The sequence below is a fragment of the Pituophis catenifer genome, unplaced genomic scaffold (assembly GCF_029215685.1).
Source record: "Pituophis catenifer annectens isolate HBS135680 unplaced genomic scaffold, rPitCat1.0.hap2 SCAF_2, whole genome shotgun sequence".
Taxonomy (NCBI): domain Eukaryota; kingdom Metazoa; phylum Chordata; class Lepidosauria; order Squamata; family Colubridae; genus Pituophis; species Pituophis catenifer.
The window spans coordinates 30,201,338-30,224,332 of record NW_027256882.1 but is presented as its reverse complement, the minus strand read 5'-3'; the positions used below and the strand labels follow the sequence as shown (position 1 = coordinate 30,224,332).

At 43.5% G+C, this 22,995-nt stretch overlaps 1 protein-coding gene across 1 annotated transcript; it reads right to left on the bottom strand.

Moving 5' to 3' along the window:
• Nucleotides 1–517: 517 nt before the first annotated feature.
• Nucleotides 518–21,903, bottom strand: CYP21A2 (cytochrome P450 family 21 subfamily A member 2). Its single transcript, XM_070936523.1, has 10 exons — nucleotides 21,561–21,903; nucleotides 19,510–19,599; nucleotides 18,247–18,401; nucleotides 17,501–17,596; nucleotides 17,313–17,414; nucleotides 14,543–14,629; nucleotides 7,644–7,847; nucleotides 4,779–4,948; nucleotides 2,252–2,355; nucleotides 518–885 (listed from the first exon to the last, which is right to left on the bottom strand). The coding sequence occupies exons 1-10, from the start codon at nucleotides 21,901–21,903 to the stop codon at nucleotides 620–622; spliced, it is 1,617 nt and encodes a 538-aa protein (XP_070792624.1). The 3' UTR covers nucleotides 518–619.
• Between the last annotated feature and the right edge of the window lie 1,092 nt (nucleotides 21,904–22,995).

Here is a 22,995-nt window from a genome sequence, read left to right as displayed (position 1 = left end):
TGCTCTTTAGATTCTCATTGAAGGGGGTGAAGTGCAGGGGTGGGCTGCTGGGGATTTGCAGAGGTTCGGGAGAACCTCTAGCTAAGATTCTGTGCAGTTCAGAGAACCCTAATTGTCACAGAGGGTGGAACACCCAAGACAAACCCTCTTTCTGCGAATGGGCCGTGTCGAAGGGTCTGGGACGAAGAGGCTGGTGGCCCATTCCCCACGGCAAATGACTGTAGGCATACCAGCTGAGGAGATAAATCGGGGGAGAATCGCCTGAGGAGAAATGAAAAGTCAGAACTAAAAGTCCTAGACCCAAGGGAGGAGGAGTAAGGATCTTGATGGCAGTAGCAGAGGGGCGCCTCTTTGAGTGTTTTCAGGAACTAGGAGTTCCTATGATTAATATTTCTAGCTCTTTGAAATAACAAAGCAAGTTCTCCATGAAGAATGTAGAGTCTGATAAGAACTGGTTCAAACCTGCCAAGGACAAGGATTGCACATACTGGCAAACTCATTATAATCGTGTGGGAAACAAGGCCTCCATAATACAACAGTGAGCATTAACAACATCATACTAACAAAAAGCAGGTGGATGATTTCTGTTTCCCGCCCAGCAGGAAGGGCAGGAAAGGCTTCATTTTTCGGGCTTTGGGATCCTCGGCCGAGGTACCAGCCGCACCAGGAAGGGCTTGCAATGAATAAGGAATCGAAATGATCCCCTGAGGTCAGGAAGGCATCCGGCTGACGCAGGCAAGAGTTGGAAGTCTCGCAGGATGTAAGCAAGGAAGAGGAACGACTCCATGCGGGCTAAGGCTTCCCCCAGGCATACCCGCGCCCCACAGCTGAATGGCACCAGATTCCGTCGGGCCTCAATAGAGGCTTCACCCTCCAGGAATCTCTCTGGACAGAAGAAAGAGACCCGTCAGATTAACAAGGACAGCCAGTTTGGTCTAGTAGTGAAGGCCCCAGACTGGAAATCAGGAGATTGCAAGTTCTTAATACAGCTTTTAGGTATGAAAACAGACCGGGCGACTTTAAGTCTGTCACTCTATCTCTAAGCCCAACCCACATTACAGAGTTGTTGTGTGGAAAATAAGAGGAGGAAGAAATATTGAATGTATTCACCAGCTTGAGTTATGTATAAAAATAATACAGGCAGGCTAAAATAAAATAAGTAAATAACAGGAAGGAAATAAATCCCTTCTCCATATCTTAAAAAAGTTTTAATGTTTGGGAAACACTGGGTTAGAGGCTTGGGTGGAGATAGATAGATAGATAGATAGATAGATAGATAGATAGATAGATAGATAGATAGATAGATAGATAGATAAGCAAGCAGGCAGGCAAGCAAGCAAGCAAGCAAGCCAGAAATAAACCATGCTTTCCATTCACACACATACACACACACCCCACACACAAATGTTTAGCTGAAATCAATAGATGAATATAAAATCCTAGCTTCAAGCAACTTGGGACTTTATTCACGTAGCCTCATTAGGTAAAGTCAAAGGAGTCCCTGTAGATTTTACTCTGCTAGTCATTGCTGTCTATAGGGAGCAGCTCTCATCTCTGTTTCAAGGCCATTGAGCCTGTCTGAAGACATTTCCGTCTTCATGTGGCCAACATGATGTCAAGGATCACTGTTACCTTCTCATTGAAGTGGTACCTATTTATCTACTTGCATTTGCATGCTTTCAAACTGCTAGGTTTGGCAGGAGCTGGGACGAGGATGGGAGCTCATCCTGTCTTGTGGCACTTGGGTCTCGAACATGGGCTGCCAGCTTTCCAGTCAACAAGCCTAAAGTCTTACCCATTGAGCCAACAGTGCCGCCTCTTTTTTTTCTCGCTTGGTCAAAAATAAATCACATACATATATGGCTTAGTATGATGGTTAACCCCAACTTTTCTTTCTTTAATTTGTCTCTCAACATTTGCACATCTAAAACATCATAAAATTCACACTTTCTTCCCCAAGCTATCTCTCTTTCTCTATAGTTGCCCTAAGCTATGGTTTTCTGAAACATACTTTACTGATTAGTGCACAATAAGCTGCGCTGACACAACACACTAAGCCATTGTTTCTCAACCTTGGCAACTTTAAGTCAGGAGGTCTTCAACATGCTGGCTGGGGAATTCTGGGAAAGTCCATCTGTCTTAAAATTGCCAAGGTTGAGAAATACTCCACTAAGCCAAAGCCAAGCAAACTTCATTGTGGCTTTGTGTGATGTACGAACACTCTCTCCCTCCCTCCCTCCCATAAGAATACCTGGCCTAAACTCCACAGGACGGTGCCACTTGGTCGCATCGTGATGGGCCCCATAGAGGTTGGGAATGACCGTCGTGCCCTTAGGGATGGAGAAACCAGACAGACTTGGGAGAGGGGATGAGAAGGAGAGGAAAAAGAAGACAACAATTATATCAACAAGGCTTCAGCAATGTAATTTGTTCCTCTTGCTTATCCTGAGATTGTGGATCTCATGGGCATCCGAAAACATCACAGACCCAGTTTGGTCTAGAATAGAATAGAATAGAATTCTTTATTGGCCAAGTGTGATTGGACACACAAGGAATTTGTCTTAGGTATAATTGCTCTCAGTGTACATAAGGAGAATAAAATACATTCATCAAGAATATAAAGATACAACACTTAGTGTTTATTTATTTATTATTGTTTTTATTTGTTTCCTAATACGATTTGATAGCTTATTAGTAACCTTGACTATCACTAAGTGTTGTATCTTTTTATTCTTGATGAATGTATTTTATTCTCCTTATGTACACTGAGAGCATATACACCTAAGACAAATTCCTTGTGTGTCCAATCACACTTGGCCAATAAAGAATTCTATTCTACTTCACTGCCTATCGGGGAAGTTCTCAATTTCTGATGTCTCCCAATGCCAACTTCTTCCCTTTTTCCCAGAAGAAAGTGGCCCCACCCCCCACCCCTTCTTCATTTTAGCTATTGTATTATCTATTGTTAAAGACTCTCCTTCCTTCACATCATGTGAAAGTTTATTTGGCAACTATCTGAAGTTGCAACAGCACTGAAAGATAACAAAGATTACCAGTAAGTAAATATGGTGAGCGCATAACACCAGGCTTCTCATTAGGAGGGAAAATGATGAAACTGCGTCTCACTTTGGCCATGTCATGCGGGGGAATTCATTGGAGAAAGCAATTGTGTTGGGAAGAGGTAAAAAAAACCTAGGCCACCAAAGAACAAGGTGGCTGGACACCATCAAAACTGACTCCAGCCAGTAGAAAAACTCGGAAAAGCAGTGCAAGATTGGAAAATTTGGAGAGGCCTGGCCGAGTCAGACACGACTGAATGGATAACATCTTCATCATCATCATGACCAGTACTCACACCAGTAGTGGGATTCAAAAATTTGAAGGTTACTACAAAATCCCCATTTCCTCCTGATCAGCTGGGACTCGGGAGGCAGAGAATAGATGGGGGTGGGGCCAATCAGAGGTGGTATTTACCGGTTCTCTGAACTACTCAAAATTTCCTCTACTGGTTCTCCAGAACTGGTCAGAACCTGCTGAAACCCACCTCTGACTCACACTTACAGTCAAAGGCATCAAGCTTGTGGCATTCCCCAGGTCACATGATCCAAATTCTGGTACAGGGCTGTAAAGCACTATAAAATGGTATATAAGTCTAAGTGCTATTGCTAATACTACTTAACAATGGTTGCAAGTACCAGTCATAAGCCCTGCTTTTTCAATGCTGTTTTTTCTGCACTGTTGTAACTTCAGATCAGTGGTGGGTTCCTCCCGGTTCGGTCCGGTTCGGCCGAGCCGGTAGTGGTGACGATATGACGTCACCGAACCGGTTCTCCCCCCCTCCCACCCCCCCCCACGTTATTCTTACCTTTTATTTGATCCCACCCCCAATCTATTGCTGCCTCCTGAGTCCCAGCTGATGACTAAAAGGAAAAAAACTGTTTAAACTCTTGCCGCAGGGCTTCAAAGGGCCGTCCTACAGCTGATCAGTGTTAAAAGCAAACAAATGAGTCGGGTCGTAAGTGCGAGGACTGGTCGTAAGTGCGAGGACCTTCCAGAAATTACTCTGACCAGCTAGCCACGCCTACCTAGTCACATGACCTCCAAGCCACACCCACAAAATAAGCCACGCCCACAGAACCGGTAGTAAAAAAAATTAGAACCCACCCCTGCTTCAGATGGTTACTAAATGGATGGTTGTAAATCAAGAACCACCTGTACCTAGGTCAGGGGTGTCAAACTCAAGGCCCGTGGGCCACATCCGACCTGTGGGATGCTTAGATCTGGCCCACGGGGCCACTCTGGAAACAGTGAAGGACCAGTCCGTGGTGCCTCTGCCAGCGAAAACGATCTCTGTTTTCAGCTGGGACGGCCTCCTGCAACCCTCTGCCAGCAAAAACAGAGATCGGGAGGGCCGTGTGTGCACCCCGGTTCCTGGAGGTCAAACACAACCCTGATGCAACCCTCAATGAAATCGAGTTTGAAACCCCTGACCTAGATACAATATTTTTTTTTTGAAGCCTCGGAGCTGTGCTCAGATCTGTTTCGCTCATACTTTCTCGCTTTCCCCTCATTCTGGCTAAAAGCACTCAAGGTTTTTAAGTTTGACTGCCTTTGACTGCCAAGGAGGGTCATGGATGTTCAGAAGGCAGAGACCTGTGTAGAAAGAGCACCTGGTAGAATGTAGGAGGAGAATGTAGGGGAGGGGGGGTGAGAAGCTGGATCCCCTTCCTCAAGGACAGATTTGGAGGAAAGGGGAAACGTCTCTTGAAACCTGTTACCTGGTGTTACGGATGGTCATGTGGGGCAGAGCCAGGGGTGCTGATGGACGCAGGCGCAAAGTCTCCAAGATGGTGGCTCGGAGGTAAGGCAGTTGCTCCTGATCGCTGTAGGTCGGATCACGGTGGAATCCGATGACAGTGGTTAACTCTTGGTGGATGTGCTCCTGAATCTGGAATGGCAGAGAAAGAAGACAAAAACGTGGTGGGAAGTAAGAAGACACTACAGGCCGCCCTCATTAAATGACCATTTGTTCGTAATTTATGACAGTGTTGAAGTTACAATCTTTGCAACAACAACAACACCCCCGTCCAGTGGTGGGTTGCCCCCGGTTTGCACCAGTTCACAAGAATCGGTAGTAAAACCAGCGGGAGGCTCCACCCACTGACCCAGACGTCATCATAGGTTGACGTCATAGCTTGGCTGTCTCAGGAATTCTGGGAGTTGAAGTCCACAGGTTGTAAAAAAGCCACAATTGCCCACCCCTGTCATAGGTGATCTGCATATGCACAGAAGAGCGCGCAGGCGCGATGCGAACCGGTAGTAAAGGTAAGTAGAACCCACCCCGGCCCCCGTCATATGATCAAAGTTCAGGTGCTTGGCAGCTCACCCACATTTACAACAGCAGTGTGTGCTTCAGCTCCCCACTACAAACCGGCTTATCTCCTCCCCCAATCCTGCCCTTTTGACCACCTGCCCTCCATCCCCTACCCCCTTGCTACTCTGTGCTCACCACCCCTGCCTCCCCACCTGACCTTCACCGTCTGGTGGCGCAGTGGTTAAAGTTCAGTATTGCAGGCTAACTCTGCCCTCAGCCTGGAGTTCGATCCTGATGGGCTCAAGGTTGACTCAGCCTTCCATCCTTCCGAGGTCGGTAAAATGAGGATCCAGATTGTTGGGTGTGAATATGATGACATTGTAAACCGCCCTAGAAAGTGCTGTAAAGCACTACGGGGCTATATATAAAACTCCAAGTGAATTTGCTATTGCTATCTTCTTCCACCCGCTGCTGACAAAGGACATCTGACCTGACCTTTCGCAAGGCAGCTGTCGGTCATGTGAGGCCTTCTTTCTGAAGCAACCCCAAGGCCATGCTGAGACTGCAGCTGTCTCAAAATAGGGCAGTCTGGGCACAACTTATCAGCAGAGGCAAAGAAGATAGCAAAGACCCACTGAGAACAGATGAGCCTTTGTGGAGCAGGAATTGAAATACTCCCCCGGCAGCAGTGGTACCAAGGGCAAAATAGAAGCGGGCCGAGACTGCTGACAGATAGTTCTTGAGCCCAACATTTATTTTGCTTAGCAAGAAGTTGTAATAAAGCTTTGGAGAGGTTGACATTTGCAGGAAGACCTCCGTTTATGAAGAGTGATATTTATTTATTTTTATTTATTTATTGAATTTCTATACCGCCCTTCTCCCGAAGGACTCAGGTAGATATACAAGTAGGCCTCGACTTATGACCCCCAACTGAGCCCAAAATGTCTGTTCTTAAGTGAGACCGTTGATAGGTGAATTTTGCCCCATTTTATGACCTTTCTTGCCGTAGCTATTAAGTGAATCACTGCAGTTGTTAAGTTATAACATAGTTTGTAAGTGAATCTGGCTTCCCCCTCGACTTTGCTTGTGACGAGGTCTCAAAAGGGGCACCGCAACTCTCATAAATACATGCCAGTTGCCAAGCGTCTGAATTTTGATCACGGGAATGCTTTAACAGTCCTAAGGGTGAAAAACAGTCATAAATCACATTTTTTCCAGTGCCGTTGGAACAGTAACCTCGAATGAATGGTTGTAAGTCAAGAATTATCTGTAATGGTAAGTGAGAAAGACCTTTAGAGACAGGACAAAGAAATACTGCCTAGGGCAGGGGTGTCCAACTCGATTTCATTGTGGGCCAGGGTTGTGTTTGACATGGGGGGGCAGGGGATGTGGCCAGCTCAATGTCACTCATGTCTGCCAGTGAAAATGAGCACCTTGAGCTCCATTTTCGGCTGCGACAGCCTCCTGCAACCCTCGGCCAGCAAGGGGAGTTTGAGAGTGCCGCCAGCAGCCCTCACACGCTCCGTTTTTGGCTGTGATGGCCTCCTGCAACCCTCTGCCAGTGAAAACAAAGCTGTTTTCACTCTGTTTTCACTGGCAGAGGCACCGTGGGCCAATCTTTCGCTGTTTCCAGGATGGCCCCTGGGCGAGATCTAAGTACCCCACGGGACGGATCCAGCACCCAGGCCTTGAGTTTGACACCCCTGGCCTAGGGAATGGTCAGATAGAAGAGAGCATAGTCTGCATAATGGCTACGAAAGTGGCTCAGAAGGGTTCATCTTTAACTTCTCAGGCTGTAAAGGAGATGGCGGGAGATTTGTACTTTGAGACTTGCAAGATTCGCCTAAAACAACCAAGTGAGATTTGATTAACGATCACAACCAAGACTGTCAAAAAACTACCATTGCTAAGCAGTGTGGCCACATGATGTCTCACTGAATGATCTCATTGCTTAGTGGCAGTTTTGCTGATCCCAATTATGGTCATTAAATGAGAACTACCTCTCCATTCAACAAAGTTTGACTTTCAGGTACAGGCAAGCTATGCCCCCCGCCTTTTTTTTTCTAGGACTCCAACTCCCATTAGCCCCACCATCAAATGGTGAGGAACAATGTAGAGAGATGTAGCCCAACAACTGGAAGGCCACAGCTTCCCCGGTCAAGGCCTACAACTTTGGTCCCAGGACCGCTGCATGGAGAAATCAAGAGAGATTAGAAGCAGGAGGAGATCTTTGACTGAAAGGTAAACCTTGCCCCACCCAAAAGAGGGAACCTACTTTGATTTAGAGGACCATGCTTCCCGCCACCCACCAACAAACCGTTCATCCTACCTCAGGACGATGCACCAGGAAGGCAATAGCCCAAGTGAGCAGGGTTGCTGTGGTCTCCGTGCCTCCAATAAGCAGGTCAACAATGGCCATGTGGACATGATCCAACAAGAGGCCAGTCTCCCCCCATTTTTCAGTGCCATAGTCACACAGAAGCTGCAGCATGTCATCCAGCATGTCCTGGATCTCTGAAGGGCTACGTGACTCCTAAGAAAGAGTGGAGGATGTAAAATCAATCAATCAATCAATCGATCAATCAATCAAGACAAACTCTTTTAATCCATCTATTCATCCCATCAGTGAACAATCAACTGCTCAGTCCCAATAATTCTGGCCTCGTTGATAAAAAGAGTTTCTCTCCAGTAACTTTTTTTTTTTATTGCAAAAGTTTTACAATTACATTTTCACCCCTTTTTTTTTTCACCCCCCCACCTCCCTCCCCAAACTTCCCATCCTCCCTAACCCTCCCTAACCCTCCCCCCCCAGACTTCCTTATTATGTACTCATAACTAATAACACTGATATATAAACTTGAACCCATCCCTCCCCTTATATAATTTTTCCTCTTTATCTCTTTACATTAAGATATTTCTAATACATTATTTTCAAATAAAAGCTATTTGATACTTTCTAGTTTGATATTTGTTCTGAACATATTCTATCCACCTTTTCCATTCCCATTCATAAGTCTCTTGTGAACAATCCTTTAAATATGCTGAGATCTTCGCCATCTCTGCAAAACTAGCCATCTTCAAAGTCCATTCCTCGATAGTAGGCAAAGCTTCATTCTTCCAATATTTACCTATCAACAATCTTGCTGCTGTTATCATATGCAATATTAGTTTTATTTCACCCCGTGTAAAACCCTTAACTATACCCAATAAAAACAGTTGTGGAGAGAATTGAATTTTTTTCTTCAAAACATTCTGCATAACCCACCATATTTTTATCCAAAAAGCCTTAACTTTCCTACAGGTCCACCAAACATGATAATACGTAGCATCCAAACATTCGCATCTCCAACATTTTGGCTGAACATTAGGGTACATACATGACAACTTTTTAGGATCTAAGTGCCATCTATAAAACATTTTATAAAAATTTTCCCTCAGGTTCTGCGACTGTGTAAATTTAACATTCTGAACCCAAATTTTTTCCCATGTTTCCAACATCACTGGTTCTTCAAAATTTTGTGCCCACTTAATCATACAATCTTTAACTAATTCAGTTTCTGAATCCCTTTCTAGCAAAACATTATAAAGCCTTTTAATATGCATTGGACCTTTCTCTCTTATATGTCTAACCAATTCTTCCTCATGCAACATAATACCAGTTTTTTGGTCCTCTTTCCATCTCAATTGTAGTTGATTATATTGTAACCAAGTTAAATTAATTCCTTCATCCAACAGTATCTGTAATGTCTTCAACTGCCATCTGCCCGCATCTGTGAAAAGAACCTCTTTATATAAAAACCCCCCGAGTGACATTATATTTGTATTCCACATAGTATGACCAAGATCCAGCCATAACGGTATTTTGTAATCCCATTTGAGTCGGTGCTTCTTCCAAACTCTCATCAAAGAGTCTCTAAGTATATGACTTTTGAATACTTTATCTACTTTGTCGTCATAAAATAAGTAAGCATGCCATCCAAATTCAAGATCAAAACTTTCTGCATTCAGTATTCCAGTCTTTTTACTTCCAAACCAATCACTTGTTAAAGTTAAAGCTGCTGCATCATAATATAACTGTAGGTTTGGGAGTTTAAGGCCTCCTCTTTCTGGAACATCTTGCATAATTTTCAATTTCACTCTCGGCTTCTTCTCGTTCCAGACAAACTTATTCACACCCGACTGCCAAACTTTCAGTTGTTTATCACTTTTAAGCACCGGAATCATTTGAAACAAAAACAGAAATCTTGGCAAAATGTTCATCTTAACTGCTGCTATTCTTCCAAGTAAAGACAGTTGCAGCTTTTTCCAAGTCTCCATGTCTTTCTGGACCTCTCGCCACAACACCTCATAATTATTTTGAAACAATTTCATGTTTGATTCTGCAACCTGAACTCCAAGATATTTTACCTTAGGTACAATTTCAAAACCTGCCCTCCTTTCAAGCTCATGTTTATGATCTTGTGTCATATTTTTAACTATCATTTTAGTCTTTTTTAAATTCAGTCTAAAACCTGAAACTCTACCATAGTCTTGTATAATGTCGTTCATCAGGATTGTTGATTCCATTGGTTGTGATAGGGTAACAACCAGATCATCTGCAAATGCCTTTATTCTATAATCCTCTTGCCTTATCATTATGCCTTTCAAAATTTTAGAGTCCCGTATTGTATTTAGCAGGACTTCCAATGTTAAAATAAATAAAAGTGGGGACAACGGACATCCCTGTCTTGTTCCTTTTTCAATTTTAAACTCTGTCGTCAAACTTCCATTAATAATAATCTGTGCTTTTTGCTCTTGATAAATTGCTGAGATCGCCTGTATAAATTGGTCCCCAAAGCCCATCTTTTTTAAAGTCTTTAGTAGAAAATTCCAATCCACTCTATCAAAGGCCTTCTCTGCATCCAAAAAAACCAGCACTGCAGGAATCTGTTTATTCTTATCAAGATATTCCAATAAGTCTATTACTTGCCTTACATTGTCCTTCATATATCTACCCTCAATAAATCCCGCTTGGTCCTCATGAATCACCTTTTGGATTACTGGCATCAACCTGTTGGCTAATACCTTCGCATAAATTTTATAGTCTGTATTCAAAAGAGATATTGGTCTATAATTCTCTGGTTTTTTAGGACCAACTTGTTCTTTTGGTATCAAAGATATATAAGCAGTTGTCCAAGATGGGGGTATTTTACCCCCTTGTTGAATATTGCAAAATAAATCTCTAAGTTGTCCCACCATTTCAGCTTGTAAAGTTTTATAATACACTGCAGTCAAACCATCCGTGCCAGGAGCTTTGGCTGTTTTTAGCTGTTTAATTGCTGCTGTTATCTCCTCCTCTGTTATAGGATAATTCATTCTTTCCTTTTGTTGATCAGTAATTTTTGTAACTCTCTTATCATTTAAATATTTTTCTATAAGTCCATTCTGCACCTCTTCTTTGGCATATAATTTAGTATAATAGTCCACAAAAGCTTCTTTAATTAATTTTTGTTGAAAGATTTCTTTCCCTCCAATATCAATACTATCGATAATCCGTGCACTTTGTTTTTTCCTCAATGTGTAAGCCAACCATCTGCCTGGTTTATTAGCGTTGCAAAATGTGTTATGCTTCGCGTATTGTAGGCTTGTTGTGACTTGTTCCGCCATAAGCATTTGAAATTGGTCTTTCAAAAGTTTTATAGCACTTCGTATTCTTTCATCTGTTGGGTTTTTAATAAGTAACTGTTCTTTATTCTTTATTTCCATTTCCAACTCAGATCTTTTCTTTTGTCGGAGCAGTCTATGTTTAGAATTCATATAGATAAGTACCCCTCTCATATAAGCTTTACTTGCGTCCCAAACAATTTCAATTGGGGTACCTTTATTCAAATTTATTTCAAAAAATTCTTTCAAATGCTTTTTAAGTTCTATTATATTTTTTTCATATCTAAACAAGTTCTCATTTAATCTCCAAGAACGTCTCTCAACCTTATCCATCTCAATTTCTATCCATACAGGGCTGTGGTCAGTCAAAATTCTTGGAAAAATCTTTGTTCTTTTTGTCTTAACAAGTAGATCATTTGACAACAGAATAAAATCAATCCTAGAAAAGGATCTATGTCTATCAGAAAAGAAAGTGTAATCCAATTCATTTGGATTATGTATTCTCCAAACATCTTTTAATTCCATATCTTCTTTCATATCAAAAAAAGTCTGTGGTAGTCTAATTCTAGACTTTGCCAAGCTCTTTTTATCTAGTTTAGAATCAATTACTCCATTCCAGTCTCCCATTATTACAATAGATCTATAGTCCCATTGCAATATTTTAGTATGTAACATCTTATAAAAATAGTCCTGTTGTTGGTTGGGAGCATAAATTCCAATCAAAAGAATTTGACCATTTGCTGTGAGCAATTCAACTGCTACAAACCTACCATCTTGATCTGCTTCTATAACTTTCGCTGTTAATTTTTTATTTACATAAATAACCACACCATTCTTTTTCTGCGAAGTTGAAGATATATAATGTGCTCCTAGTTTTGGGTTTATCAAATATTTTTGATCTTGAGTTGTGATATGCGTTTCTTGTAAACATATTATATCATTATTAAATTGTTTCAAATATGTAAATAATTTCTTCCTTTTCTGTGCTGAATTCAACCCATTAACATTCCAAGATAGACATTTAAAGGTCATCAGCCTCTTTCTGTAGCGCAGAGCAAAATATTTGAAGTTCATCCGAGAGCTTCGATCTCGCTCCTCCCATAGCGCCACTCTCTTGTACGGTACTCTTAACTGCCTTCTTGTCTTGTCTTTCCTGTTGTTGTTGTTGCTTTTGTTTAAGTAGCTTGGATTGAGCTCTAGTTATACGTTGATCTTTAACTTCAGTCAACTGAATCAAATCCAAAATTGGAGAAGAATCCAACAAGGGCTCACTCAGAAAACCTCCTTCTGCACCTTGCACTATTTCTAATTCCTGCTTAGACTGTTCTTTCAATTGCCTCTCTTCACTCTCCTTAATCTCCAAAACTGTAGATGTACGTGGAGATGCTGGTGTTCTTTCCTTAAGAATAGTACTGTAAAAGTGTTGTGCCTTCTCCACGGTATTCAACCGATATCCTTCTCCCTTATATCTAAAAATTATCCCAGCTGGTGCGTCCCACCAGAAGGGTATCTGTAAATTTTTCAATTCCTTAACAAGAAAACCAAATTCTTTTCTAGCTTTCAACATTTTAGGAGGTAATTCTTTAAAAATTTCAAGTCGTGAACCCCCCACTTGTGCAGAAGTATGAAAAGATTTTTGCAGGATATCATTTCTAATTTCTCTGTCAGTAAAGTATATGACCACATCTCTGGGCAGTTGTCTTTGTCTGGCCACCCAAGAGTTCACTCTGTAAATTTTATCTATTTTATGAAATACCAAATCAGGATTAGCTTGTAAAATCTTAGCCAAGGCTTCAGAGCAAACTTGTCTCAAATCCTGTCTCTCCTCTCGAATTCCCCGAAGCCGTATGGCGAATTCCATCGCCCGGAATTGTATCATAACAATCTCATCTTCAATTCTCTGCATTTTATTGTCAACTTCATCAGTTTTATAATCATTGTCTTTCATCTTAACATTAACTTCTGATTTAAATTCTTCAACTTTAAAGTCAACTTTCCCAATAAATTCTGCCAGGCCAGACGCCACTTCTGATATTTTTTTGGTCACCTTATTTTGATTCTGTTTCACCATGTCTTTAACTTCATTAATTTCCTGCATAAATTCCTGATGTGATTTTTGAAGTTTATCATCTATCTCCTGTTGAGATTTTTGAAATTTATCATCCAAAGTTTTAGAAATAAATTCTTTTAAATCTCCCATATCAAATTCTTTTTTCTGAGTTTGTAGCTGTTGAGCAGGGGGAAGTTGCGTTTCATGTTTGTGTGTGGGGGATCCCCCCCCTAATGCCTTCCCTTCCTGCTTTTTTGAAGCCATCCTGGCTCGTGATCTAGTTTTTCTAAAGAGGGAAGTTCCTTTTCCTTTCCCTCCTGCACAAAGACTTCTAAAAAAGTCCCCCAGATTTGATCAAATAAGGGTTAAAATAAAGCAAAGTCCAGTATTGAAAAGGGAAAAATTTCCCAGTTGTTTCTCTTATAACAAGCAAGGCAACTTTGTAGCAACTTGGAAACTTTGTAACAAAGCAAAGTAACTTCACCAATCCACACTCGCCGGCTCGTTAACTCTGAGGCTAGGCGCCATGTTTTTTCAAAGCACTTTCACTCACTCGCATTTTCTCAAATTGAAAAGTCAACAAGGTGCTAATACTTGCGTTTCCAAATTTCAGGATTCAGTAGTTTCGCTGTTTATTAAAGCTGGTTCTTTCGCTTTAAGTTTCCTGCAGCCGGCTTGTTCTGCAAAAGCAGAATCGTCCCACATCGCCCGGAGTTTCAGCAGGTTGGGAGGGAGCCACGCCTGTTCTCTCCCCAGAAACTTCCCTGGGGGGTTACAGGGGCTCAACCTGTGCCCTGCGATCTCTCCTTCTTCAATCCTGTGGATTTAGAAGTTTTCGAGCCGCTTCTTCGTCTCGAAGCGGCTCTACAGGCGGCGGGGCTGGCGGAGCTTCAAAGAGCGCCGCCGTCGCCGAAGACAAGGAAACCGGAAGCCCCCCTCTCCAGTAACTTTTGACGAGATATGCTTCCTCATCTCTGTGATAAGCACTGGCCCATTTTTAGCATGGTGGTAGAACTGGAAGATCTCATCATTCCTGCTCTTAAATTAATAGATTCTTCTTCTTGTGTCATCCTCTTGTCTGTGAGCCTCCATGAAAAAAGGGTAACCTTATGCAAGTTGTCCTCAACTTACAACCACAAAAGGGACCAGAAAATTTGTCATTACACAGTGGAGTCGTTCGGTGACTGCACACAATTTAACAACTTTTACCGTTGTTAAACAAATCGTCACTGTTGTTAAATGAGACATTACGTGACTGCAACTTGTGACTTCCTGCCGGCTTTCCCATTGATTTTGCTTTCCATCTGGGAAGGTCACCAACGGTGATCGCGTGACTGCAGGATGCTGCAAGCATCGTAAATGTGTGGCAGTTGCCAAGCACCTGAATCGAGTTCGTGTCATGGTCATGAGGACGGGGGGGGGGGGAGTCACTTTTTAAAATGCTATTGCAACTTTGAACAGTTGCTAAATGAATGGTTGTAAGTCGAGGATTACCTGTATAGCCCTAATGTAGTAGCCATTCTCCACATTCTCACCTGGTGTTTCTTCATCTGGCTTTGGATCAAGGCATCCCGGTTTTTGACACAGGAAAGCAGATGCTGCAAAGTGGGGTTGGGGACCACCTAGGGCACAGCAGAAGATCTGAATGGTTTTAGCACAAACACTCAGGACTCCCACATTTCTTCCTTGACCATTCCACTTTCACATTTTAGGAATATTGTATCTCCATCAATACCCAAAGTAGTAAAAGAAGGAGGGGAGGGGAGGGGAGGAGAGCAGAGAGGAGAGGAATGGAGGGGAGGAGTGGGGAGGGCAGGGGAGGGGGGGAGGGGAGAGCATGGAGCCTTGGAGCCTTGGTGGCGCAGCAGACTAAAGTGCTGTTAAAGTAGCACTTAGCTGCCAGCTGCCTGCAATTACTGCGAGTTCAAATCTCACCAGGCTCAAGGTTGACTCAGCCTTCCATCCTTCCGAGGTAGGTAAAATGAGGACCCGGATTGTGGGGACAATAAGCTGACTTTGTATAAAAAAGAACACCGCTTGCGGGGGAGGCAAAAGCCTTACTAAGCAGGTATATACAAAAGTATGAAGACTATTCTTAACGCATTGTAAGCCACCCTGAGTCTCCGGAGAAGAGCGGCATATAAATTGAACCAATAAATAAATAATAAATAAATGGGAGAGGAGAGGAGGGCAGAGGAGAGGAATGGAGGGGAGGGGTGGGCAGGGCAGGGCAGGGCAGGGCAGGGCAGGGCAGGGCAGGGCAGGGGAGGGGAGGGGAGGGGAGGGGAGGGGAGGGAAGAGGAGAGGAGAGGAGAGGAGAGGAGAGGAGAGGAGAGGAGAGGAGAGGAGAGGAGGGCAAGGGAGGACAGAGCAGGGCAGGGGAGAGAGGAGGTGAAGAAGAAGGGAAAAGGAAGAGAAAGAGAAAGGAGGAGGAGGAGGAGGAGGGGGAGGAGTGAGGAAGACCCTTCTTCCCCAAATTTTCTGTGTGCAGAGAGCTGGGCTATTTTCCAACATTCAATGGTCGCTCATTGTCCTGCAGCAGTTGGAATGTGCATAAACTATCTATGACATTCTAGCAAGGCACATGATATATTAGCATTAGAAGTACAATCTAATAAGATATCCTTCCCAGTCTAGTTTCTTTCATATGTGATGGAAACTTATGAAACATTTAACTTTCTGCCGGCCCATGTTTGCTACAGATAATGGAAGTCTATGGTATCAAAAAGTAGAATGTTTATCTTGAAGAAAACCCCTATTCATCTGGGCATGCATGCATCCATTTAGACAGAGACAAAAATAGAAAGAGTAGATATCTGTCCTGATAATGTGTCAGAAAACTAAGGAGGCAAAACCTTGAACAACATCAGCAATCTACCATTTGTTGACTATCCCGAACATGTAGAGTTGAATGCAAATCTGTCCAAGGCCAGCCTAATACATCAATCCCCTCTTTCTCAACCTTGGCCACTTCATGTTGTTTGGACTTCAACTCTCAGATTTCCCCAGCCATCTCAAAGTGGCTGAGGTTGAAAAAGACTGTACTAAGCTCAATTAGACCAAGATTATTACTTGCAAATGTGAAAAAAACAACAACTGTGACCTTCCTATCTGTCTGTCAGTCACATCATCCATGGTGTTGTGGCCCGCCAGCGGCCTGCACGGATCGTGGCTGATCCCGACGATGAGGAGGCTGATGTGGTGTCGCGCCAGCAGCCTGCGCAGCCGGCGCTCGCGTCAGACAGTGAGGAGGCCAAAGAGGATGTGATGCCAGAGGCAGAGACTCAGCCAGGGCCTTCAGAACCTCCAGAGGCTCCTTCAAGTAGAGAGAGCGAAGTGGAGGAGCCTCTCCTCAATGCTCAAACACTCAGGGCTGCCAAAAGGCAGAAGTGGCTACTCAGGAAGAGGAGGTCTCCTCGAGAGTAAGGCTTGAGGATAATTGGCCACTCCCTTAGCCTATTTAAGTCACACGCCGTTAGTAAGTTTCTTGCTAGAAACAACTTGTAATTATCATCAGAGCATTTTTTGGAAAAGTCTTATCGTATCTTGCTTTCTGGGCTGGTTGCCAACCTTTGCCGGACTTTGGTTTATTCTTGCTACTTAATAAACTTGATAAGGACCGTTGGTGTGTGTCTATATCCTCGGGAATCCGGAGCTGGGGCAGAACACATGGTAAGGTCAATAAAGTACATAGTAGTTGTGACTTCATGATTATAACCTTTCCACTTTTTATATGTGGATGTAAAAGTGGCAGGCCTTCCTTCATGTGCTTGGAGTGCCACCTTGACTTTTTTTGACTCTTTCCCAGGAAATGCTTAGATCTGGCTTAGATCTAAGATGTTGTATGTCAGCTTTAGATCTGCAAGGCTGACCTGAAATGCTACCGGTTTGCACCAGTTCGGGCAAACCGGAAGTGATTAAAAACTACTGGTTCGGACGAACCAGTAGTTTAAAAAAAGCTACCAGTTCCTCTGAACCTGTATTTCCAACGATCAGCTGTGCCGCGCAATTTAAAATCGCTAGAAAGCAGGAAAACCTGCTTTCTAGTGAATCTAAATTGCGCGGCACAGCTGTTTCCCCATCATCTCTGTTCTATTTACCTTCCCAACCCTCCTTTTTCCACGCGAAGCGCCTGTTTGGCATGTACTGTGCATGCATGCACATGCAGCATGTGTTTGGTGCGCACTGTGCATGCATGCACTTGGCACGCACCATGCATGCACGGGCAGCAAACCGGTGGCAAACCGGGGAAGATTTCACCACTGCCTGAAGGCACCTCAAAAAAGCCCTCTAGCCAGGTCTCACCCTAAAGATGGGAAGAAAATCAAGAATCTGGACGGAAGCAGAGCTCCAATTTTCAACCAGCTCGATCATGCAGTTATGCATTTCTTCGATGGTGGAAATGTCCTACAATGGAGGAAAAGACAGAGGTAGTTTGGAGAAGACAATCCATGGGAAAGCAGAGCAATTACACAGCAGGTCAGAAGACTCACCACTGCCCCAAATATCAAGTTGGAGATGACTGCACAAGCATGCAGAGAAAAGGCGTGTGCCACATCCACAGGTTGTCCATTGTAACTGTGGAAAACCTGTTGAAGCATCACAAGAGAGAAATATGCCTTAGATCAGGGGTCCACAACCTGTGGGCCACCACACACTAGTGGGCAGTGAGGGGTTTGCAACCGGGCTGAGGAAAAGGCCAGTGAGAGTGTGCATTGTCATGTGCGGGAGCAACGGGCAAGTGTGTGCGCCTGCGCTCCATTTAAGCGAGTGGCAGGTGATTGTCCATGCAGCTCACGCAAATGAAGCTGTGTGTACTTACTGTCCACTTGTGAGGAACCATCCCACTCTCCCAACCTCACCCCTGCCGGTCCGCAAAGCCCGGTCTACGCACAGCCCTCCTGAGCTCCATTTTTGCTGGCAGAGGCACCATGGGCCAGTCCTTTATTATTTTCAGGGTGGCCCCGCAGGCCAGATCTAAGCACCCCATGAGCCGGATCAGGCCCATGGCCCTTGAGTTTGATACCCCTGTTGTAAAACAATTGGTTGCTAAACGGGGACTGCCTGCATAATTAAGGATGTTTGGTCACTGTAGGTACATTAGATGCAAAAAAATGAGAATGAATGAATTTTTATACCCTTTTCCCATTTTTTAAAAAATTAAAAAGTAGATTCTACACCAGCATCTTCAGCCTCAGTTTTCAGATGCCTGGACTTCCTCTTTCCTTTTCAAGGTCACCTTGGAGAGATGTTGAGCCTGGTCCTGCACGATCTTCTCCATGTCTCCTCGCAGGCAACGCTGGAAGGCCACGTGGGCTAGTTTGCGTTGCAAGCGCCACGTCGGCGTGTAGTTCCCCAGCGAGAGGTCTTTGCCTCCCTTGGAAATCAAGTGGGCTGGAGAAGAGAGGTAGGAAGAAGAGGTTAGAAGTAGCCTTCAAGGAAAAGGATGTAGAGAAATGGGAAAAACTCTTCACTATGGCTACAGAAGGTAACAGATTCCTAAAGCTTGGGGAAAAATCTGCTCTAAAACTCTGCTGATATTGATTGGGCATCCTCAAGCAATGGGGGTAAGAATAGTATGTTCTCCCCAAGATTGGATGGGGTGGGGGACTGTGGTGGCCTAGTAGCTAAGATGCTGGGCTTGTGGACTTGAAGGTTGGCAGTTTGAGACTCAAGTACTACATGATGGGGTGAGTTCTCTTTACTCATTAACTCAAGTGGCTAACGCACAGGTGTCAAACTCACGGCGTCATGTTGCCGTCATGTGATGTATCACGACTTTTTTCTTTTCTCAGAGCTAGGGTGGGCATGGCCTGGGTGTGACACATCTGGCCCGTGGGCCACCAGTTTGACACCCTTGGGCTAACGTCTCCAATACACCTTCCTTCTCTTATTTTCCCCACAATAACCACCCTGTGAGGTGGGTTGCATTGAGACAGAGTGCCAGGTCCAAGTCACCCACTGTTGTTTTATGACTAAGGCATGACTTGAACTCATCATCCCCTGCTTTCTAGCCCGGTCCCTTAATCACTAAATCAAACTGGCATTTATGGCTATTTGCAGCATGCCACAGTTATGTGACCACGATTTTTGTCATTTTTTGCCAGCTTCTGGTGTTTGCTTTCAATTTCCAGCAAAAAACACCTATTGAAAAAAAAGAGTTCACTTAAAAACTGCTGCAATCAATGACCCTGTCGGGGTTCCAAGTAACACCACCAACGAAAGACCTATTTAATGACTGCCATGACTTACAATCATAATTCGGACCTCAATTACTGTTGTACGTCGAGGACTACCTTTGTGGTGTGAATTCAGCCATGGTGGCTTGTAAACATGGTTTATGGCTTGGATGAACGCTGCAAAGTGCAGGTTTTTCCCTACAATCAAGCAAATCCTATTTCTGTGTGATCCTTCCTCTCACTGGAGTTAGCTAAATGGCTCTCAAGACATGATTTGATCTCAGTTCATTACCAGAATTACCAACAATCCAGAAAATCTTTACCCAGAAAGTTGTGAGGCCGTCCAGCGAAGTCAGACCATTTTCGCATCAAAGCCTCCCGAATTAATTCGGAGCTGTTCAGCACAACCACAACTGAGCAAGGGAAAGACAGAAAAAGAAGAGCAATTTAAAAAACAATATATTTTCAAAGGTAGTCCTCAAAACTCCCAAACATCAATTAGCTCAGTCTTAGAATGGACTTTTTCCATTAGTACAGGAAGTCCTCGATTTATAACAATTCATTCAAAGTTATAACACCACTGAAAAAAGTGACTTATGACTATTTTTCACACGACCATTACAGCATCCAGAGGATCACAAATATTAAAATTCAGAAGCTTGGCAAGTGGCATTTATTTATCATAGCTGCAGTGTCCCGGGGTCATGTGATCACTTTTTGCAACCTTCTGACAAGCAGAGTCAGTGGGGAAGCCAGTTAGCAACGGAAGAAAAGAAAAGAAAAGAAAAGGAGAGAGGGAAAGAGAGAGAAAGGGAGAGGGAGAGGGAGAGGGAGAGGGAGAGGGAGAGGGAGAAGGGAAGGAAGGAAGGAAGGAAGGAAGGAAGGAAGGAAGGAAGGAAGGAAGGAAGGAAGGAAGGAAGGAAGGAAGGGAAAGCAAGCAAACAAGCGAGCGAGAAAGGAAGGAAGGAAGGAAGGAAGGAAGGAAGGAAGGAAGGAAGGAAGGAAGGAAGGAAGGAAGGAAGGGAAAGCAAGCAAGCGAGCGAGCGAGAAAGGAAGGAAGGAAGGAAGGAAGGAAGGAAGGAAGGAAGGAAGGAAGGAAGGAAGGAAGAAAGAAAAGAAAAGAAAAGAAAAGAAAAGAAAAGAAAAGAAAAGAAAAGAAAAGAAAAGAAAAGAAAAGAAAAGAAAAGAAAGCCGAGAGGCAGGCAGGCACGCAAGGAGGAATGAAGGAAGGATAATGAATTTGCAAGTTATTAAAGTTCAAATCTATATACAGAACTGGTTCTCACCAGAATCCACATTCCTCATGGAGAATTTGCTTCATTACTTTAAAGAACTAGTAATTTTAATCAAAAGTACTGCTAGTTACTGAAAACACAGCATCAAAGAGGCGTTCCTGCTCCCATTGAGATAAGAGATAAGTACAGTAAAACAGGCCACCTCAGAACACTGACTCCACATACTCTAAATAGCTCCAATAAAGGAACTAGTCAGTTTTCTTAGATTTTTAGGAAGTTTCTCTCCATATTTAGGTGAAATCTGCTTCCTCACAATTTACCCTCTAGCTTGCTTTCATACATCCGCAAAAAATTGTCACCCGTGTTTCCCTCTCTTTTCTTCTAAAGGTAACTTTTATCTTTAACTTCTATCTTCTAAACTCTTAGGATAACTTCTAAAGCTGACAAAATGATTCTGGTGACAGCTCCAAGTCATCCAGTTCTTCATCCAGAGCAAAACTATTTATATTTTTTATATATATTTCTATTTTTATTACATTATAAACCCCCATACTCGCTTTGGATAACGAGACAGGCATCCCCTAAATTTAATAAATAAATAAATATAAATTTTAAAAAAAGGAAACCAAGGGTTTACCACTCTGGAAAATTCTTATTTAAGGAACACGTGCTCCGTCGCTGGAGGTTTTTAAGAAAAGGTTGGACAACCATTTGTCTGAAATGGTACAGAGTTTCCTGCTTGAGCAGGGGGGTTGGGCTAGAAGACCTCCAAGGTCCCGTCCAGCTCTAATCTGATTCTAACAAGGGGGAAAATATCTGGAAATCATCCTGTTTTCTAATTTTAAAGCCTGTTGTAAAACGGTGGACTGCAAAGACTTTAAAAACCTAAGAAGAAAACTGGGGGGGGGGGAATCATAGAGAAGTTTGGAAAACAAACACTTCGGAAGCCCAAACAGCAACAAAAACAAAACAAAACAAAACAACAGCCTCAGGAACACGATGCCACTATTTTTTGGAAGGATAAAAACTCCACGAATACGTAGGTTTTAACTGAATTTCCCCAATGCCTCCCCATTTACCCCTAGCATCCCCCAAATCACAGTTCTGCCCCCACCCCTCTGAACACACTCAAGAACTACCTTTCTTCCCACACCGGAGGCGGTAGATGGGTCCATAATGCTGGGCTAACTGGAGGAAGTGGACTGGCAGGTCGGCATGCAGCAAGTGGTGGAGATTCCCCACTAAGGGCCAAGGTGAAGGCCCCGGGAGCTCCCACGGTTGCTTCCTCCATCTCAGCCCCCCCTGAAACCACCACAGGACGGCCACAGCCAGGAGGACCGAGACCAAGAGTCCAGCCCAGAGCATTGTTAAATCAGCCAGGTGAGGCTCCTTGCATTTAAGGGCAAGCCTATTCAACGTGTGGGTAGGGGAGGAGGAGGAGGAGGAGAGGAGAGACTGCCCCTCCTCAAAGCCACCCACCATCCTTCCTTAATCTACCTCTCCACAACCGCAGGGCAGGGCCCCACCATATCTCTGCCAGAAAAATTGTGGGTTTTTTTTTCTTCCCCTGACCTCATGTAACTGTCAACATGGAGGCCCCATCCTTGAGATGGGACAGATTTATGGTTTGAGAACCTCTCTTTTCCCCTTGACTTGGCTGACAAGAAAGAATAACAGAGATGGAAGGGACCTTGGAGATCTTCTAGTCCAACCAGAGAATTTGTTTTGCGGAACCTCCGAAGGATAAGATCCATGTTGTCATAAGAGACTGGGTGTTCTTTTTCGCTACCCCCCTTCTTTTTCAAGATCTGTGCCTCCTCAAAATAAACACGAGCCCTGTGCAATGAACGGGCCTCCCCGTTGCAAGCCGGGGTTATTAAGATTAAACACATCCCTCTCCATTAGGCATACTGGCTGGACAGAGGGCAGATGGTAATGCAACTCATCTGGAAAAGTCCCAAAGGTCTTTTTTTTTTTCAAAAAGCAACTGGATTTTTGTTTTTCCTTGAAGAATTTCGCTTCTACATCCAAGAAACGTCTTCAAGAAAAAACGAAGTCCAGTTATCTTTTGAAAAAAAAGGACATCTGGGACAACCATGACTGAGAATCTCCAGAGACTTCTGGAAAAGAAACAGGTATTTGCACCCATTACATTTCTAGTATAGGTGGTCCTCAATTTACAACCACAATGGAGTTCAACATTTCTGGTGATGAGCAAAACACTTGTTTTACGACCTTTTAGCCCCATTTTACGACCTTTCTTTGCACAGCTGTTAAGTGAATCACTGCAATTGTTAAGTCAGCAACCTGTTTGTAAAGTTAATCTGGCATCCTCTAGTGGCAAGGAAGACATCTCTTGCCTATATAGGTAGTCCCCGAGTTACGACTACAATTGAGCCCAACATTTCTGTTGCTAACATTTATTAAGTGAGTTTTGCCTCATTTTACCACCTTTCTTGCCAAAGTTGTTAAGTGAACCACTGCAGTTGTTAGTAACATGGTTTTTAAGTGAATCTGGCTTCCACACTGATTTTGTGTGTCAGGTCACAAAAGGTAGATCACATGATCCCGGAC

Coding starts and splice junctions, on each gene's coding strand:
- CYP21A2 (XM_070936523.1), bottom strand. CDS start 21,903: ATGGTGGGTGGCTTTGAGGAGGGGCAGTCTCTCCTCTCCTCCTCCTCC. Junction 17,415..17,500: donor ACTTGATATTTGGGGCAGTG/GTGAGTCTTCTG, acceptor CCTCCATTGTAG/GACATTTCCACCATCGAAGA. Junction 4,949..7,643: donor TCCTGGTGCATCGTCCTGAG/GTAGGATGAACG, acceptor CTGCCATTCCAG/ATTCAGGAGCACATCCACCA.